The 21,071-nt window shown below is 39.7% G+C and overlaps 1 protein-coding gene across 1 annotated transcript in view; it reads left to right on the top strand.

Moving 5' to 3' along the window:
* The window catches only part of LOC142149732 (mucin-17-like), a 39,180-nt gene extending 18,328 nt beyond the window's left edge, over window positions 1-20,852 (top strand). The window contains exons 5-9 of the mRNA XM_075205037.1: window positions 8,032-8,180; window positions 13,402-13,464; window positions 13,548-13,710; window positions 19,080-19,208; window positions 19,927-20,852. Coding sequence (XP_075061138.1) covers window positions 8,032-8,180; window positions 13,402-13,464; window positions 13,548-13,710; window positions 19,080-19,208; window positions 19,927-19,936 — 514 coding nt within the window. The 3' untranslated portion in view covers window positions 19,937-20,852. The remainder of the gene's footprint in view (window positions 1-8,031; window positions 8,181-13,401; window positions 13,465-13,547; window positions 13,711-19,079; window positions 19,209-19,926) is intronic.
* Window positions 20,853-21,071: the final 219 nt, after the last annotated feature.

Here is a 21,071-nt window from a genome sequence, read left to right as displayed (position 1 = left end):
CAGTCTGTTCTGAGTGTCTACATAAGACAATGTTTAGACAGATACCTACACCCAGATTCGAATAGAAATGTACCTAGAGATATGCTTGGATATGAATACGGACGGAACTGTGCAAAAGTTCCGTGCTCCTAAAAGTTGCGTGAATCAGACCCTATATAATTTACTTTTTTAATGTCTATACTTTAAGCCATGTATAACCCTCACCCACCTTGTGTAGAATATACAAGTCAATATATGTACAGTATAATTATATTCTTTAGATATGTATCTCATACACAGATGGTAAAAATAATTATATATACATTTAACAAACAAAAACATATTTTACCATTTTAACATAATATTTAGTAAAGACATTTTTTTAAATAAATGCAAAGATAATAAAATGGAAAATATATTAAAATGTCAGAGGTTCGGGGGTATCTCTCAATACATGGGCAGCACGATGGCTAAGTGGTTAGCACTTCTGCCTCACAGCACTGCGGTCATGAGTTCAATTCCCGACCATGGCCTTATCTGTGTGGAGGTTGTATGTCCTCCCCGTGTTTCCTCCAGTTTACTGCCACACTCCAAAAACATACTGGTAGGTTAATTGGCTGCTAACAAATTGACCCTAGTCTGTATGTGTGTGTGTGTATGTTAGGGAATTTAGACTGTAAACTCCAATCGGGCAGGGACTGATGTGAGTGAGTTCTCTGTACAGCGCTGAGGAATTAGTGGCGCTATATAAATAAATGGTAATAATAATAATACATTTGTTTGTTAGGCTCGTACGAAAGCTTGTGTTGTATTGCCTGGACTCCGTAGTACTCCTATATTTAAAAGGAAAATGTTGCAGTTAAAGAAAATTCTGAACTATGTAAAGCAGGTAAAGGCAATACATACAGTATGTCAGAACCGCTGTTTGATAAACAGTAAATATACCCCTTGGTGGATAGAAGAAACAGTACAAGAATTGTGTAAGAAAAGAAGATAGGAAGAAATTGTGTATTAGAAGGCACTCCGCGATATCAATAATAAATTAAAATAACTATATCTTTATTGGTATGCTTTAAGAAAATCCCTCTTAATTGGATAGCGAAATATTAAAACCAAAGTGATTAAAGTGAACTAAAATAGCAAAATAAATTGCTATGCCCCGCTACTTTATATATATCTATATAAGTATTCAGTATATAATATAATAATCACTCCTATATTAGACCAGTCTCACAATTGGATACTATTCCAAATCAAATTAATTGAAGTATGTGTGGTATAAATAAGACTAATTTGGCAGCTATTACTTTAATCCAATATCTCAGTAATCCTTTATAGTAACTGTATTATCGATAATGGGATATCCTGATATAATAGAAACTCCATATGAATCAAAAACACACTCTCAGTGTAATAACCCTAATCCATATAATTGCTTGCATATAGAGCCCAATAAGGGCTTAAGCTATTGTTATATTAATAATGGGATTACTAGTGCTTAAAATAGGGTCTCTGCCTGACAGTTGTTTGGCTTAGTTATATACCCTAGCACTATATTGCTCTAGTAATTACACATGTGTGTTGAATTGATTAGTCATTCTGGTATCACACAGACATCTGATGTATCTATTGGAGCTCTTTCTAAATTAGAAGCCTGCCGTTTTTTAGTCATATACACACACACACACACACTCATGCTGTTATATAACCCATACAAGGTTTGGTTATCTGAGAATGCTAAATAGAGACTAATATTGAGGAGTAATTGAGCACAGTAGCGGGGTAAACGCCAACGCACGTTTCGCTACATGCTTTTTCAAGGCCTTGAAACTAGGGCAGGGCCTTGAAAAAGCATGTAGCGAAACGCGCGTTGGCGTTTACCCCGCTACTGTGCTCAATTACTAGAGCAATATAGTGCTAGGGTATATAACCAAGCTAAACAACCGTCAGGCAGAGACCCTATTTTAAGCACTAGTAATCCCATTACTAATATAACAATAGCTTAAGCCCTTGCAGGGCTCTATATGCAAGCAATTATGTGGATCAGGGTTACTACACTGAGAGTGTGTTTTTGATTTATATGGAGTTTCTACTGTGCTCAATCACTCCTCATTATTTGTCTCTATTCAGCATTATCAGATAACCAAACCTTGTATGGGTTATATAACAGCATGAGTGTGTGTGTGTGTGTGTGTGTGTGTGTATATGACTAAAAAACGTCAGGCTTCTAATTTAGAAGGAGCTCCAATAGATACATCAGATGTCTGTTTGATACCAGAATGACTAATCAATTCAACACACATGTGTAATTACTAGAGCAATATAGTGCTAGGGTATATAACTAAGCCAAACAACTGTCAGGCAGAGACCCTATTTTAAGCACTAGTAATCCCATTATTAATATAACAATAGCTTAAGCCCTTATTGGGCTCTATATGCAAGCAATTATGTGGATCAGGGTTACTACACTGAGAGTGTGTTTTTGATTTATATGGAGTTTCTACTGTGCTCAATCACTCCTCATTATTTGTCTCTATTCAGCATTATCAGATAACCAAACCTTGTATGGGTTATATAACAGCATGAGTGTGTGTGTGTGTGTGTGTGTGTGTATATGACTAAAAAACGGCAGGCTTCTAATTTAGAAGGAGCTCCAATAGATACATCAGATGTCTGTGTGATACCAGAATGACTAATCAATTCAACACACATGTGTAATTACTAGAGCAATATAGTGCTAGGGTATATAACTAAGCCAAACAACTGTCAGGCAGAGACCCTATTTTAAGCACTAGTAATCCCATTATTAATATAACAATAGCTTAAGCCCTTATTGGGCTCTATATGCAAGCAATTATAAGGATTAGGGTTATTACACTGAGAGTGTGTTTTTGATTCATATGGAGTTTCTATTATATCAGATATCGATAATACAGTTACTATAAAGGATTACTGGGATATTGGATTAAAGTAATAACTGCCAAATTAGTCTTATTTATACCACACATACTTCAATTAATTTGATTTGGAATAGTATCCAATTGTGAGACTGGTCTAATATAGGAGTGATTATTATATTATATACTGAATACTTATATAGATATATATAAAGTAGCGGGGCATAGCAATTTATTTTGCTATTTTAATTCACTTTAATCACTTTGGTTTTAATATTTCGCTATCCAATTAAGAGGGATTTTCTTAAAGCATACCAATAAAGATATAGTTATTTTAATTTATTATTGATATCGCGGAGTGCCTTCTAATACACAATTTCTTCCTATCTTCTTTTCTTACCTGATTAGCTATCTGTGTTGAAGTGCACCATCCAGTAATCATGTTACCTAAATATTTATAATTGACAAGAATATGACACTGGAATAGCGATACCTAGTGCAGTGGTATTTTCTTTTGCAATTAGTACAAGAATTGTATCAGCTCTGTCATTTTATGTGAAACAGTAAAATAATAAATGTATAATGCACTGTATGGAAACAGAACACCTAAAATAGAAAACAGAAAGACTGGTAGCACAATGTACATTTATATTATATTATATTCAAATATATTATATAATATAGGATACTGTTCCCTGTATGAACATGTGACTAGGACACACTTAGATAAATTCTAAGTACAATGCTATGGGGTGCCGCTTGATCAGGGGCAAGGGCTGGCTGGAAAATTCTAGCCTGAGTAGCCAGACTCGGCTCAGCAGCTTATAAGGAATTTTTTAAATGGAAAAAAATTCAGGTAGCCCAGTAATCCAGGACAAGGTAGCCCACTATGGACCGACCAGGGGGCAGATGTCACCCTGCCCCCCAGCCCAGCCAGCCCCCTGATCAAAGGGGCTGGCTGGGCTGGGGGGAAGGGTATAATGAGACAACAGGACTCGGCTGTGTCATGCAACATCATTTGACTTGTTGATAGATCAATAATACTTAATATTTCAGACAATTGATACATGGATGGGTCTGGTAATTGTACAAGGAGTCAGAATAGGGCCAATTTATCACCATTCTAACCCCCTTAGATGGCAAATTTAGGAGCTGCAAAATCTGTGCACCCCACAATTCATTATCTGTACAGGTGCGCTGAGTGTATGTCAAGATGCACGACTGCCTAGCGGTTTTTGGAAACACCCCCAGCCAGAAGCATCCTGTGCCTTGTTTTGTGGGTCAGCAGAGAAACTGAGAAGGTGCAGGATGGGGCCAGTAAAAATTCATATGAAAGGCTTTAGTATAATCCCTTTATTTAAACTTTACCATTTGTCAAGCGAGAGGTGAGCTTTTAATAACATTGGTAAAAGGTGCTTAGAAATGTTCTTTGCCAGATAAACACAAACTGAATGTGCAAGTACATCTCAGAATAAATATAGGGGTGAGACCCAATCTCTCGCAGCCTCTAAGGTAACAGAGACCTCTCCCCTTTTTCCAGGAGAAAAGTGTTTTGTGATGTATAAAGCAAGAAATATCCTTGTCCATCATTTAAATTGCTTTATCCCACGAAATTAAATCTTGCTTTTACATGGGAGCCATTCGTGCACGTAATCTCCTAAACTCCACCCATTTTGCACCAGCACAAACACCGACATCTTCGCCTGCAAACCAATGCACTTCGGCCAGAAAACCTAGATGCACAAAGGGATGATTGCATAGATCCAAACATCTTAATCTTCATGGTGCAGCAAGAAATAGATTCCAATATGCTAAATCTGAAACACTGGGTATTGAAGGTATATTTGCAAAATATTTAAGTATAAAAACTCTCCATTTTAGAGACAGCTAAGAAATCTAAAGCACTGGTCATATAGTTAAAAAATATATTGGTAGGTTCAATTGGCTTTGGTGGGAATTTACCCTAGTGAGTCTGTTTGTGTGGTAGTAAATTTAGCCTGTAAGCTCAATGGGACTGATGTGAATTATTAAAACATTTTCTGAAAAGCGTTGTGTAATATGTTCCTACTATATAAATAAAGGTTATTAATAATTATTAAACAGGCTACACACTTAACAAAAACCCAACAACTGCCCTTTACCAACAGAAACTTTCCCATAAATTACACAGCTTCCGTTGATAAAAAGAATACGGGATTAGCAACCTTGATAAGCTGCTTTGTGGAGTATCAACATATTGAGATATAAATGACTGACATATCATTTTCATTTGTTTATTGAACAATATCAAGTGTGCAGTTGTTCATTTATAAATTCTCCTTAGACTAAGTAAGACTAGGTACACACTGGAGGTATTCCAGATGATTTTAGAGCCAATCATCCGATAAACGACCGCTCGGCCACATATTGCGTTAGTGTCTATACTTACACAATGAACGACAATCGTTCCAAAGTGCCGATTGTCGATTCATTCGGTTGGTCGTACTGTTTAATAATCTAGTTCCAGTCACCTGCCGATTATGTAGTGTGTGTGCACTCACAATCACGATCACCATAGAGTTTACAGAGCCATGGGGCTAGATTTACTAAGCTGCGGGTTTGAAAAAGTGGGGATGTTGCCTATAGCAACCAATCAGATTCTAGCTGTCATTTTTTAGAACATACTAAATAAATGAAAGCTAGATTCTGATTGGTTGCTATAGGCAACATCCCCACTTTTTCAAACCTGCAGTTTAGTAAATATACCCCATGGTCTTTTCAGCCTATGTCAACAATGAACATGTCCTGGTGACTAAATGTAGAGAGTGCTGTAGATGGAATAGTTTGTTTGTTCGTTCTGAGACCGAACATTTTGTTTCAGAGTCGCAGAAGCTAACGGTATTCGTAAAGACATGTGGATAGCTATAACAGGTGGTTTTAATCAGTGTGAGAGGAATGATTGCATGAGTGACTATTGTGCTGTCATTTTCTAAAGGACTAGTGGACCAGATGAAGAGCACAGATCTGAAGGTAAATCTGCCTAGTGTGTACGCATGAATCGTCTGACGAATACGACCTTCAGTCGCAGGCACAATCATTGTAAATAACAAGTCGGTTGGAAAATTCTTTAGTTTGTACTTAGCCTAACTTTGCTCTTTGACCTCACTATATAAACTAGTGAAAAGGTTATAACAGGGGAACACTCTTTCAGCCATAGAGTTCTATTGTTAATCAATATATAGAAACCAGCTCCCATACTGAAAAAATCAATTAAGGTGCCATTCCACTCATTTCACTAAGGAATTGTTTTCACTGTATATAATTGGTATCACATTGAGGGATTTACACAACAGTGAAAGAGATTAATTTTTTTTTCACCCCCCCCATAATATAATGCTCTTGATGTGACTATATCATTGTAGAATTCCAACTGCTCCAGATAAAGACATCCATTAGATTGACTACAGTAATTGGTTAGACCATTCCTGATTATACATTTATATGGGCAGCATGGTGGCTTAGTGGTTAACACTTCTTCCTCACGGCACTGGGGGCATGAGTTTGATTCCCAACCATGTCCATCTGTGTGGAGTTTGTATGTTCTCCCCATGTTTGTGTAGGTTTCCTCCCACAATCCAAAATTATACCAGTAGGTTAATTGGTTCCTATCAAATTGACCCTAGTGTCTGTGTGTGTGTGTGTGTGTGTGTGTGTGTGTGTGTGTGTGTGTGTGTGTGTGTTAGGGAATTTAGACTGTAAGCTCCAATGGAGCAGGGACTGATGTTAGAGAGTTCTCTGTACAGTGCTGCGGAATCAGTGACTCTATATAAATAAATGATAATGATGATATTACTGATACCCATAACATGACAGGACAGTGGAACTAAAAATCAAAATACTCCTTTTTATCATATGATGATATATGTACTATGATCATAAATACGCTCATTTTGCCAGCATGGCAAATCAGCACCATTTAGCCTAATAATCTATCAAATGTCTATAAGCTATTATGACATTGTCTAGATACTTTAATGGATACTTTACGCCTCATAAAACTGGCGTCAACTTCATGCATTGTACTCGCATTTTATTGTTGGCATATGCATGCAACTAAAATGACCCCGTACACAATTTCTGGAAGCGTTTCATTTTTCTGTCTGCTCCACTTACTTGAGTTTACCCCAAGTGAAGACATTGGGGACACCTACGCAACCTCCAATGACTTCCCAAACATGAGTAAAAATGCATGACTAACGCGTTTGGGTTTGTCATGAGGTTTCTCTGAGGTTTGTACTAAAGGTTTTTTAAAGCAAAGTAAACGCCAGTGGGTACCTAGAATAGTTGATGTCTACCAGTTATGACTGATATTATTTTATTATTCTATGTAGTTAAATTTATTGACTTACTGTTTACTTTTTCTGTTTGTAGGGGTTTTTTTTTGTTATGTATGTATTTAAAAATAAAAAATTCTGGCGAATCTGCATACAAATAGACCATAATGTCTCAAGACGTGATCTACGATGCAGACCTGTGGGTTTTCACTCTGTAAATGACTTTTAGTTAGATCAGAAATAGATGAACCCTTTACGTTGGTGAAGGTACTTTTCATCATGCGCATTGGAAGTAACAAATGATGAGAGCAAGAGCCATCAAAGGTATAACAGGACTTTAGTCATGAGATCTGTATTGATAGCTGATGCATTCTTTTTTGCTTGATGGCTGTTTTGGCATTGTGAGGGCTATATTACATTTTTGCCAACTTTTAGATTATCCCACTCAGGGAGATCCCGGTGGGGAGATCAAGTGGCAAGAACTAGGGCAGGGCCAAAGTGATGAAATTAGTGGTGAATCGTGTCATTGAGGTCCCAGTCCTGCCCACTACCCTATGAAGTAGGAGTCTGGGAGAGGTACCCAAAATTCAGGAGGCTCCTGGACATTCCGAGAAAGTGGGCAAGTATTCTTTAATATGGTTGGGTAGTGAAGGTGAAATATTTTTTTATTATTAGAATATGGATCAAGGCCAGGAAGAATTGCCAATGATCCCTACTTGTCCCTGATGCTGTGTCATTCTCTTGCTTGCAATAAAATTGAAGCCATAGTGGATGAAAATGTAATTTTGACATGTTATATGTGTTTGGAATATGAATACATTGATCTCTGTTGAATTTGGCAGCCAGGGCAGTGTCATTGTGGATCATGAAGTAATTGCGAAGATAAAATACAGACAAAATGCATCTGTGACCCAGAAGTACCAGAAACTAATCCAACATGTGAAAATGAAGCTTGGGGAGTTAAAGGAGCAGCGCTGCACAAACGGAGGCTGTGAGTTTCCATTGACATTTTCTACTAATCATTTTAGAAGCAATTCTGTCTCCAGTAATGCATCAAATCTCTACATTTGTTCTGTATGTTTACAGTGTCAATCAAAATGTGTAACTTTTTTAAAGGGGTTGTCCCCCTTTGGACTACTATAACTTCTGTATTTCATTTCACCCTCTACCACCACCATTTAGCAAATTTAGCAAATAAAGGGGGTCCATTCTCCAGGATTCACCTTTTACCTGCCAATGGGAACCATAGATCTATGTATATATGAAGGTAGACACTGTAAAGGAGGACTCAATCCATCTGGACCTATTCAGTAGAGCTCAATAGGTTTCAAACATGGTCCAGATCCTATGTAGAACAGCAATATATATCTATCTATCCCATGCCATAAGCGTTGGTTAAATAGTTATGGTTCACCACTTTGCCCCTACAGGCACACCAGTAGATCGCCAGGGAATGTTACTGTGGTTTCCAAGAGTTGATGCTCACTTAATCCTGACATGGGTATATCAGTCCAAAGGGGACCATAACCAGCTTATAGAACTACATTTCGCTGCCAGGAGAGAACCTCCTGGCTGGGGTAGCTATCAGACACACACTACATCCGGCCAAATCACTTAGTCCTGGCAGAATTGGTTGTGAGGGACAAAGCTGAAGTTAATTGATTGGAAAAGGTAGAATCATGAGGGACAAAGCCTAAATCAATGATTTGGAGAATGAGCATTTGTGAGGGAAGAAGCCAAGGACAATACTCAGTCAAACAAAACAAGACTCTTTGAAGAACTAGAAAACTGTACTTAAAGTAAAAAGAGGATTCACTTACAGAGACTTCTACTAAGTTTTTTGATTAATCATCCTGGGCATCTGACACAAATCACCATAGAAACTGCTTGTCTGTCCGTTAAACTGGGAATGGTACCTGGACATGAAGTGGAGTAAAATTTCCATTCCCTTGTAGAAGGCCTTCCAAACTTAGCCAAGGTTGGAGACAATCGCTAAGCTAAGTCCATACAGCCAAAATACCTCTTTAATGAAAATCCAGTAGAATTGGAATGCCAGTGGAAGCTTTATTAAAGCCGTGAAGTTGATTCCTGCATTGCTCTTAAAAGTGTCACCTTCGAGTGTATAGACCAGACAGAGGTCTGGATACCAGAATATAGCCATTGAGGTGAAGAAATGTTTCAAGGTGTCAAAAGCCTGTTAAGTCAATGTGTCCCATGTTTGGTCAAGGTGGATATATGGCCAATGAAGCACAGCAGTGAGCTTCTCAGATTCTATTTCTCTGTGTCCCAGGAAGCTCACTCTGGGAGGGTTAAAGAAACACATTTCCATCTTGGAAAATAGTTGATTATTCAGGGGTCTTTGCAATACCTTTCACATACGGTTTTTGTTCCTCAATCAAGCTGGAGAAAATTATGCTATAAGCCAGGTAGATGAGCACAATGGTCTTCAGAAGGTCCCTAAAGAGCAAATTTACATATGCTTGGAAGTTGGCTGAGGCATTGCACAGGCTGAATACATTGGGCCTGAGTCATTAAGGAGAGTAAAGCATAAAAAAGGAGTAACTTTGCATCTGGGCAAAACCATATTGCATTAGAGGGGGAGATAAATGTAAAATGTGGGGACAGATTTATAGTTGGGGTAGGGCATGTCATAGATCAACTTTAAATTTCAGTGTACAAATAAAGCTATTAAGTATTTGTGTGCTAGATGAAAAAACAGCCAGTATTTAACTTATGTGCAAAATAATAAACTAATTTGCACCCCTTGCTTTGTAACATGGTGTGTCCCAGAGAATATTTACTCCTTTTGTTGCCTTACTTTCCTTAATGACTCAGGCCCATTGTATTCATAGTGGCCATCCTTTGTGTTGATGACCATCTGTCATTTGTCCCCATTCTGGACATGGATAAGATTATAGGTGATTTCTTGCAGGTCCAGTTTGTTGAAGACCATGACCTGGTGGAGCTTGTCAAAGAGGTTAGAGATCTCTGGGACTGGTACAATTTCTTAATAGTGATTTTTGTTGAGCCCCAAATAGTCAATGCAGGGTCTTAGAGGACCATGTTACTTTGCCATGCAAAATTCCTATGCTCTGAATCGGAACATGGACCCTTGCTCTAAGTTCTCCTGTATATAAGTGATAACAGAACTTGTCTCAGGCTCAGACAGCAAGTATTCCTTGCCCCTTGGTGGCTTTGTGCTAGGCAGCAAGCCAATTGGTCTATCTGGAAGAGGACTCTGCAAGCCAATGGAGAGCACAAGGGTTGAACAATACCCTGTGAATCTTGTTAATTGGGAAGGGCTGAATTACCTCCCTCAGTTTAACCCCTGAGATGATTTCTGAGTCTCTAACCTTCAGTCACCAGAAGCCCTCTGCTCCATATTGATTGTAAACCACATGCATATTGCACTATATCTAACATTAGTGATTAACCATCCTTTTCAGATTCATTGTAATAATAAAGCATTACACTCACTGTCATAATACCCAGCTTTAGGAGCTTTTCTCAATCTATCTTCCCCAGGGCAAAAGCGTTATTGTAACGTCTGTACCTCCACTCTGGCTCTATAATGCTCAACCAGTCCCTTTTTTTTTTGAATACCTGAAATCGGCACTTTCATGGCCCAGTCCAAAAAAAGTGCACAGGGTGTAGTCAACTTCAGGCCCGACTCTAAAAAGGGAAATCCTTGCAGGCTTTTTTTCTGAATGTGCACCAATAAGTGTAGGGTGTTATATACACCCAAAGAGAAGAACTCCATTGCTGAATTTGTCATTGCTGAAATACAAATATAATATAAATATACAAGTCATTGCAGGCTTTTTGTCTGAATGTGCACCATAAAGTGTATGGTGTTATCAAAATGGATTCACCGCAGTACACAGAAGAGCAGGAACACCAAGCAGCTTCTGCCACCAGTTATGATGATAGTAATCCCTGTACGTCATCTGTTAAAGCCTATGTAAAAGTACATAGTGATTTTAAGTACGACAAACAAGAATGTAAAAAAACACCTTTTACCTTGGTCAAGAAAAAAACACCTGTAATCATGGCATAGTTAAGTGCCGAAAAAAATAAAATTGCCAACATGACATTCTACGCACGCAGAGGCAAAGAAAGAATCAGGTCTTCGCCTTTCTCTATGAGTGCTAGTTCTGCAACGGTCAGTGGGGCATCTTCTTGTAAGGTCAGTCAGATACTGGGTATATCTGGCCCAATGCTACCCACTTCACGCTGGCTGGCCACCCACGGGTGCCTTCCTATGCCAGGAAAGTCTACCCAGTACCTTCTAGGATTCATATGGTCACTCAGGCAAATGCAGTTATACAAATACAACAGTATATTTATTGTCATACAAACAACACTAGAATATTATGTACACACAGTAAATAAATGCCAGGCAGATTTACCACATCATCCGTCCCTTACCCCACTAGCTTAAGGAATTATAGTCACATGGCTGTCCAGACTTCACGACCCGTGGATCTCTCTCAGTTGCATATATAGACTATAGTTAGAAAACGACAATTCAAAACTAAATCTTGCAGTCTTCATTAATGAAATCCCAGAATGAACACCCTTCCCCCCTTTTAGTCGCTTCTTATATCTAGGGTCTAATTTCCACAGTGTTTTCCCCCTCCCTGGGCAAACCCCTGGGTCTATTCTTCTTAACCATTGGTTAGTGCTGGAATAGGGGGGGTTGGAGAGGGCAGTGAAGATGAGCAGTCCTTTCAGAGAACCTCCCCTGTTAGATAGCCTGTGTGCACAATGGACACTTATTAGTTTTCCTACTCCAGCACATGGCAACCTGATCCCTACCCATAATCCCCCTGGCTTCACTTTAAAGACAATGAATAGCAACTTTACTGCAAGTCATCAATATACAATAACCAATATACATATGTACACTGAACTACAATGTCCCCTTAGCCACATGTTATTGGACAATGCAGTAGTAGTCTGTAGTCTGGTGAGCTGGGGAACAAAATCATGGGCTATAAAAAAAGTACTATAATCCACATTATGTGAGAAATGAGACACCGAATGCTCACAGGGTTATCGCACTCATTTCGTCACAAAGACCTTCTCATTCTGACTCAAAAAGTGTGTTATATAGGAAACACAAAAAGGAGAGCTGCATTGCTAATTCTCATTGCTGTAATGCAAATACTAGTCCTGCAGGCTTTTCTTCTGAATTTGCACCAAAAACTGTACGGTGTTATATACACTTTTTGCTGGGAATTACAATGGCTCTTTTTAGTGCATCCATGGATTGAGGTGTGTCTGATAAAAGCACGCATCCCAGGGGGGTCAGCGCTCGTTGCCATGTATTAGCTGTAGAATTACCTCACTTATCCAAGAAACAGGTGGAGCAATTAAATGAACCATAACTGGTTTCATAATCCAAGGACAATTCCATCTTGCAGCACTTTTCTTTTCTGTCACTGCTGTGTGCCAATGTGTCCTAGATGTGCTAGGAACTGCCGTGTGCTTGAGTTATTGCTCTGTCGCCTACCATCCAGCCAGATCGCTGCAGTATTTGGCTGAAAGTATATGAAAAGCATATTGTGACCTGTGAGATGGTAAAAATTGAATGGAAATCACTGTAATTTAGTGTTAGTCAGGTTAATAATAATGTAGATACAAATAAATACCTAAATTATGTGATTTTAGCCCAAAAAATGGAATTTTTTAAAAAATAGCTAAACAAAGCCATAACCAAAACAAAAACACGCAAGTGCTGTTTTCGCAACACCAAAACCCGAAGGTAATCCAGATCCAAAACCAAAACACGGGGGTCAGTGAGCATCTTTAGTTTTCAGTGAGATATACTGAGTGTAGCTACTTTCTGCAGAGCAAGAAGTGACTGAGACAAATGGACAGGAATTCCAGTGAATGGCTGACTACATGTGTAAGTGAAACAGAGGTCTAGTTTCATATAAGAGAAAAAGAGAAAAGAGGAAATACAAACCAGCTTTAGGCTGCGGTATTAGCCTGTATTATACTCCATATGCCTTGCTGTCACATGTCTCGGGGTAGATAAAATCTGTCAGAAGGAATAACTTTGTGTTGTCCAGTGACTATGTTGCAGATGATAAATAAGACCCAGTGGTCCAACAGTCATTATCTATGATTGCTCATCTTTAACCAAAACCAAATAAAATATAGTTTGTGCAAGGCATTATTCTTACACAGTTCTCTCTCTTGTACAGCTGCCCTGTGTATTGATGAAGAGTCAGTCGAAATAACAGGGATACCACCATTAAGTGAAAATGGTAAGTGACAGATATATTTGCTGTAAGTATCTTGTTTATTACAGTCATTGAACATTCATTCTATTTGCCCCTTGTCTTCTCAGAACTCTGCAAGGCGATGGTTCCATATGGCTTTGGGGAATTTTATAGTGCAATCCTGACTTCGGAGGGTCTGAATTGTGTGTCTCTTTGTAATCCAAAGTCTCCAAAATATCTGAATTGTCACGAGGGAAGATGTCAGTTGAGCAGGGCAGGCCCTGAGTGTTTGTGAGTATTGAGCCATCTAAATGGACACCTCTTAAAGACTATTAATCCATGGAGGTATTTTAATAGTAATCCCCTCTAAGATGTCAATATGACTTGAGTCCAATGCCTGAGACCCCTGGCACCCATGCCCTTTCTCTCCTGCAAGGATAATAAACCATTAGACATCCTCTGTGAAGATACGTATGTCCCAAATGTCAATTCCAAGTCTCGAACCATAACCAATGGCATTTTGAATTCTTGGCAGGGAAGGGGGGGAGTGGGATTAATAGTGAAATACCTAAACGGATAAACAAGTACTTTAAAGGAAAATTATCATTAATATATTTGTAAAACCCTCCCCATAGAGGCTCTGGCCATGTACTGACGGGCAGCACGGTGGCCTAGTGGTTAGCACTTCTGCCTTACAGCGCTGGGGTCATGAGTTCAATTCCCGACCATGGCCTTATCTGTGGAGTTTGTATGTTCTTCCTGTGTTTGCGTGGGTTTCCTCCGGGTGCTCCGGTTTCCCCCCACACTCCAAAAACATACTGGTAGGTTAATTGGCTGCTATCAAAATTGACCCTAGTCTCTCTCTGTCTGTGTGTGTGTATGTTAGGGAATTAAGACTGTTTAGACTGTAAGCTCCAATGGGGCAGGGACTGATGTGAATGAGTTCTCTGTACAGCGCTGCGGAATCAGTGGCACTATATAAATAAATGGTGATGATGATGATGATGACTATGGCTGGTTTCCACTGTGGCAGGGGCTTCCATGTTTGTGGATTCCCTGTTATAGCGGGAACTAGCCCACCAGCTCGTTACTTCCCTATTAGAGTGGGGCCTAGCCCACGTGGCTTATTATCTACCTATTAGAATGTGGACTAGCCCACATGGCTCATTATCTCCCTATTAGAGTGGGACCTAGCCAACCCGTCCCATTGTCTCCTTATTAGAGTATGGCCTAGCCCACATACTCATTATATCCCTATTTGAGTGGGACCTAGCCAACCTGGCTCATTGTCTCCCTATTTGAGTGGGACCTAGCCAACCCAGCAATTGTCTAACTATTTTTTGAGTGGGACCTAGCCAAGACAGCCATTTTCTCCCTATTTGAGTGGGACCTAGCCCACAGGGCTCATTGTCTCCCTATTTCAGTGCGACCTAGCCAACCCAGCCATTGTCTCCCTATTTGAGTGTCACCCAATCTGGCTCGTTGTTTTCCTATTTGAGTTGGAACCAGCATTTTCCTGCAATTTCAATCAGATGCAGATATCTGTTAACCTGGCATAAAAAGATGGTGCATATGGTACTGGTGCCAAGCTGCAGATCTTAAGATACATATGGGTCACCATACAGGTGTAAATATGTAATTTTTATGTCCGGCTTTTTTTAAATGTAAATCCCGCCCCTTTTGCAGCCAACTCTGCATCAGCCCCAGTATGTACAAGTTGTAGTTAGCCATTAATCTGTATTATATATACACACCTTTTTGGTTTTCCTACCCCTTGTATAATCTACTTGGTAACACAGTACCACATTCTACTGAAATTAATCTGCAAAATGCCCCCTACTTCCTTCTATTTCCATCCTAGCTCTACGTGTTAAGCTCAATTTTTTCATAGAATGTTTTGTACTTGAGCAGGTTCCAATTTTGTTGCTTTTGTTTGTGCCCAGATTGGGTTTTTATTGGGTCATTTAGAGTTGGAGGCATTTGCCAAAATGCGTATTGCAAGAATGGTTTATTTTGAGTTGTACATATCATAAGATACGTGCAACTCTTAATAGTATGTTAAAAGCTTTAATTGTATACTGAAGACATGGGGCCTGATTCATTACAGAAAGGAAAGCAAAAAAATGAGTAACTTTAAACCTTGGCAAAACCATGTTGCAATACAAGTGGTGGAATGACTTTATTATTTTGCACATAAGGAAAATACTGGCTGTTTTTTCATGTAGGACGCAAATACTTTATATGCTTTATTTTTACACTGACATTAAAAGTTGATCTAGAACATGCTCTAATCCAACTATAAATCTGTCCTTACATTTTAAATTTACCTCCCCTCTTATACAACATGGTTGTGCCAAGGTCCAAAGTTACTAATTTTTTTGCTTTACTTTCCTTAATGAATCAGGCCCCATCATCCTCAATTTGAGGACTTGCATTTTAATGCATATTTACTTAAATAAATATATAAATAAATGTTGTTCCCCCTCAATCAAAAGTAAGGATGAGTGAACTCGGATTCCTGGAATCCGAGCCCCCCCAAACAGTGCGGATCCGAGTCAGATCCGAGCACTGTCCGGGTATTCCCGCCGATTCCGAAACTTAAAACGAGGCTCTGAGTCATAATCCCGCTGTCGGATCTCGCGATACTCGGAACCCTTAAATTCCCCGCTTGCCGCCGCCATCTTCACTCGGGCATTGATCAGGGAAGAGGGAGGGTGTGTTAGGTGGTCCTTTGTCCTGCTATTTCTCGTGCTGTGCTGTGCTCTGTCCTGCTGAGTCCAGTGGTGCTTTTGTCCTGTGCTCTGTCCTGCTGAGTCCAGTGGTGCATCAGTCCAGTGCTCTGTCCTTGCTGAGTCCAGCTGTGCTTTTGTCCTGTGCTTTGTTCTGCTAAGTGCATATTTATTTTAAAAGTATTGAAAATTCTTCCATAAAAAGAAAGAAAAAAGAAAAATTCTACAAAAATCCTTTTAAAAAAATATTAAAAAAAGTCATTGCTGAGTCCAGTGGTGCATCAGTCCAGTGCTCTGTCCTTGCTGAGTCCAGTGGTGCATCAGTCCAGTGCTCTGTCTTTGCTGAGTCCAGTGGTGCATCAGTCCAGTGCTCTGTCCTTGCTGAGTCCAGTGGTGCATCAGTCCAGTGCTCTGTCCTTGCTGAGTCCAGTGGTGAATCAGTCCAGTGCTCTGTCCTGCTGAGTCCAGTGGTGCTTTTGCCAGTGCTCTGTCCTTGCTGAGTCCAGCGGTGCGTTTTGTCCTGTGCTTTGTTCTGCTAAGTGCATATTTATTTTAAAAGTATTAAACATTCTTCCATAAAAAGGAAAAAGAAAGAAAAATTCTACAAAAATCCTTTTAAAAAAATATAAAAAAGTCATTGCTGAGTCCAGTGGTGCATCAGTCCAGTGCTGTGTCCTTGCTGAGTCCAGTGGTGCATCAGTCCAGTGCTCTGTCCTTGCTGAGTCCAGTGGTGCATCAGTCCAGTGCTCTGTCATTGCTGAGTCCAGTGGTGCATCAGTCCAGTGCTCTGTGTTTTGCTGAGTCCAGTGGTGCATCAGTCCAGTGCTCTGTCCTGCTGAGTCCAGTGGTGCTTTTGCCAGTGCTCTGTCCTTGCTGAGTCCAGCGGTGCTTTTGTCCTGTGCTTTGTTCTGCTAAGTGCATATTTATTTTAAAAGTATTAAACATTCTTCCATAAAAAGGAAAAAGAAAGAAAAATTCTACAAAAATCCTTTTAAAAAAATATAAAAAAGTCATTGCTGAGTCCAGTGGTGCATCAGTCCAGTGCTCTGTCCTTGCTGAGTCCAGTGGTGCATCAGTCCAGTGCTCTGTCCTTGCTGAGTCCAGTGGTGCATCAGTCCAGTGCTCTGTCATTGCTGAGTCCAGTGGTGCATCAGTCCAGTGCTCTGTCCTGCTGAGTCCAGTGGTGCTTTTGCCAGTGCTCTGTCCTTGCTGAGTCCAGCGGTGCTTTTGTCCTGTGCTTTGTTCTGCTAAGTGCATATTTATTTTAAAAGTATTAAACATTTTTCCATAAAAAGGAAAAAGAAAGAAAAATTCTACAAAAATCCTTTTAAAAAAATATAAAAAAGTCATTGCTGAGTCCAGTGGTGCATCAGTCCAGTGCTCTGTCCTTGCTGAGTCCAGTGGTGCATCAGTCCAGTGCTCTGTCCTTGCTGAGTCCAGTGGTACATCAGTCCAGTGCTCTGTCCTTGCTGAGTCCAGTGGTGCATCAGTCCAGTGCTCTGTCCTTGCTGAGTCAATGGTGCATCAGTCCTGTGCTCTGTCCTTGCTGAGTCCACTGGTGCATCGGTCCAGAAACTGAGGGAAATAATCTCTCAGTGGCTTAACCCACTTAGACTCTCCTGGGGATTTGTGGTGTCAGACAACGCCAATAACATTGTGCGGGCATTACATATGTGCAATTTCCTTTGTGGCTCCATTATCCCAATTAAAAGGATTTTTACCTGTTGGTGTAACGATGTTATAAACACTACACTTGAAAGCTTGAGCCTTTAAATGAAAAAGTCACTCTTCATTGCACGAAGATTTGCAACAGGGACAGGTTTTTTGTTCACAAAGTCAACAAATAACACTACGATGCTGTCTGTCTTTGACATACTTGATGGGATCTCAATGATGAATGCTCTGTACCATGGTCGTCAAAAACAAGAGGTAGTGACGCGCTCGAACTACACCCTCTATATGCTGCAGAGGATGTAGGAGCAGCCATATGTGCAGTGGAATTCAGACCAGTTGAGGGTGATATATTGTGGGCCCAGTACCAAATTGGGTACCGGGGCCACTCCACTACGCAGTCCACATAGATGCGTATCAGATATTAAACTACATTCACTGTTGCTACTGTACCAAAAAATAGGTACTGCAATTCCAAACTACGTTCACTGTTGCTGCTGTACCAAAAAATAGGTACTGCAATTCCAAACTACGTTCACTGTTGCTGCTGTACCAAAAAATAGGTACTGCTATTTCAAAATACGTTCACTGTTGCTGCTGTACCAAAAAATCAAATATTGTACCTAAAATCAATATTGTGAGGTGTGAGGTGTTCCGAATAGACTGGAAATTAGTGGAAATGATTGTTATTGAATGTTATTGAGGTTAATAATAGCGTAGGAGTGAAAAATAAACAAAAAAAACTTGATTTTAACCCTTTTTATGCTTTTTTAAAAATAAATCAGAACCCAAAACCCTAAATCAGAACCAAAACCTTTCCTCAGGTGTTTTGGGAAAACAAATCAGAACCCAAAACCTCAAGCTAATCAGAACCCAAAACACAAAACACTAAAAGTGCCCGGTGCACACCCCTAATCAAAAGTGATCTAAGCGCCAGCGCTAATAGCTAATGTGGGTATAAGGTCGACTTGCAAAAGCTGCTACGGGCTTCGGTCTATGACAGGCTGGGATGGTTGCTCTTATAAGAGAGAAACTCAAAGTATGCGGTCCCCCTTAGTGGGACACAGCCTCAGCCTGTCCTGAATGTAGCTGAATTTCCTAGCGGAATTAGGCCCACAAAAGAAATTTGCCCCTGCCTCTCCAATGAAAAAACAGCCCTGTGTTGATACTTTGAATATTTTTATGTAGTTTTCTTTTTTGCTGTTAAACATCATATTAAAACATATACATCATTTACATATGCATGTCCTCATCCTGCAGTGGAAGAAAATTAGGACTGTCCATACGTTGGGTCATCGCTCTCCTGCTGATCATCTTCTTGGGGATCGTTATATGGAAGTTAAAGAAAACACTTACACTGTGTGATAAACCATTCTTCTCTTATGTGAAGTAAGTTACTAATTGCTGTGTTATATACGGAACTTATAATTATGTGGAGGGCATAGATTAATATAAAAAGCAAAAGCCTACTTACATTGAATGCGTTCTTTGCCTGATCCAGGTGGGTCACCAATGGCTCTATATGTCCTGACCAAGTTAACATTCAACCAAATGAATGTCATTGCCCCCCCCCCCTTTATAAACTTTCCATTTGTGTATTTGAAAAGATTATGGAGAAATGAGCATTGACATCCAAAGACAGATGGCTGTAAATTTAGAGATAAATGCATTCTGAGGCCTCTAGAGGCATTGCAGATCCCTGCCTTTCTGACGAACTGCTTCAACTCCACCCAAAACTAATTATTTTAGTTTTGGATGGTGTTATCTTGAAATACTGTCTTCAGTTGATAGAAATGGCTTAAACAGGTAGACAAGACCCAGCGGCATTTTGTCATTTATCACACTATAGCCAGTGGACTGCACACCAGCTGAAAATACCTGGTCAAAGCAGTCAGCCAATAGCCAATCACGTGATGCTCACATCCAATCCTGGAGCAAATTGTTCTGCCAGGAACATTTCACCGCTGTCCAGTCCCTGTCTAGTAAGTGCCATGTTCAGTCATGGCGATGTTATCTGTTTTGTCCCATTTATATGAACTACAATCAATTGTCTATTATAACCATAGTTGACGTTGCTGATATTTTGTTTTGTCTTCTTATATTTTAGGCTGGTGTAGATTTTATATGCATTCTACGTTGGTCTTTACAACACAGAAATACAAGCTCAACATAACCATCATCACCCGACCCTTCTTTTTCTTATTCAATGTTTTCTCCAGATTGGAAGGGCTTATGAGAAAGGACAGAAAAATATTCTATTCTTTGGAATTTATATTGTTGTTATCGATCTGTTGCATTGGTTGGATGCTATTAACAGGTCACAAAGTATCAACCAGTTTATCTGATATAAAAAAATGCATTCACAGGGATATATGTACATCACATAAGAGAACATCGCAGGCTATAGGCTGGTAAAGCAGGATAGGCCTGTACTTTCACCATACCTGGAGAGCCACAGGTTGATCCAACATATGCGCCCAGTGTGTATCCAATGAACCATCACATGCTTAGGAGAGGCCTCTGCTCTGCTCTTTTGAGAATCAGGGGAGAGTGAGGACCTCAGAGATGGAGTGACTATGCATTGCCCAGACCCTACAAGTCCTCTAGCTGAATGCTCTGAACTCTCTGAAGTTCCTCCCCTGGCCTAAGCTCTTACTCTCCCTTCTTTCCCTATTCACCCTACAGGCAGCTACAAACTTTTTTACCTTGTTGCAACAATGTCACAGTTCTCAGTTAAACCTTGGGCATGATCAGACATGGGTGCAGTGTGCTTGCTGTGCAGTGTGACCTGGTTAGACCTACTTGCTGCAGAGTGCACTGAAAATAGAGGATTGTGTTTCCAGCGTGGTTATTATAATGCATAGTGGGTACTGTAATGCAATGCTATGTGAATGGAAGAGGTATGTGACAACAGTATCAATGCTAGATCAATTGGAAGAGCACTATGTATGCAGTCAGTATGGACTGACATCAGTTATAGAACTTTGCAGACACAATGCGTTTCACGCACTGCATTTAAATTAGTCTAAAGTGCTCAAGAACTGTTTATTTTGTTTTCAGAAGCAAAAAAAATAATAATGACAATTGCAATACATGGTAGTATCAAGTGAAATATATTAATTTAAAATGCACAAAAGATATTTATATATATGGATAAATTACTGTTATTGGTGAATTCTGATGTTATTATTCAGGGTTTAATAGGAAAACATATATATTATATGGAAAAATGCAGCTGTTTTTGCAAATTAT

The sequence above is a fragment of the Mixophyes fleayi genome, chromosome 4 (assembly GCF_038048845.1).
Source record: "Mixophyes fleayi isolate aMixFle1 chromosome 4, aMixFle1.hap1, whole genome shotgun sequence".
Classification (NCBI taxonomy): domain Eukaryota; kingdom Metazoa; phylum Chordata; class Amphibia; order Anura; family Limnodynastidae; genus Mixophyes; species Mixophyes fleayi.
This window is presented reverse-complemented; position numbering and strand designations above follow the sequence as displayed.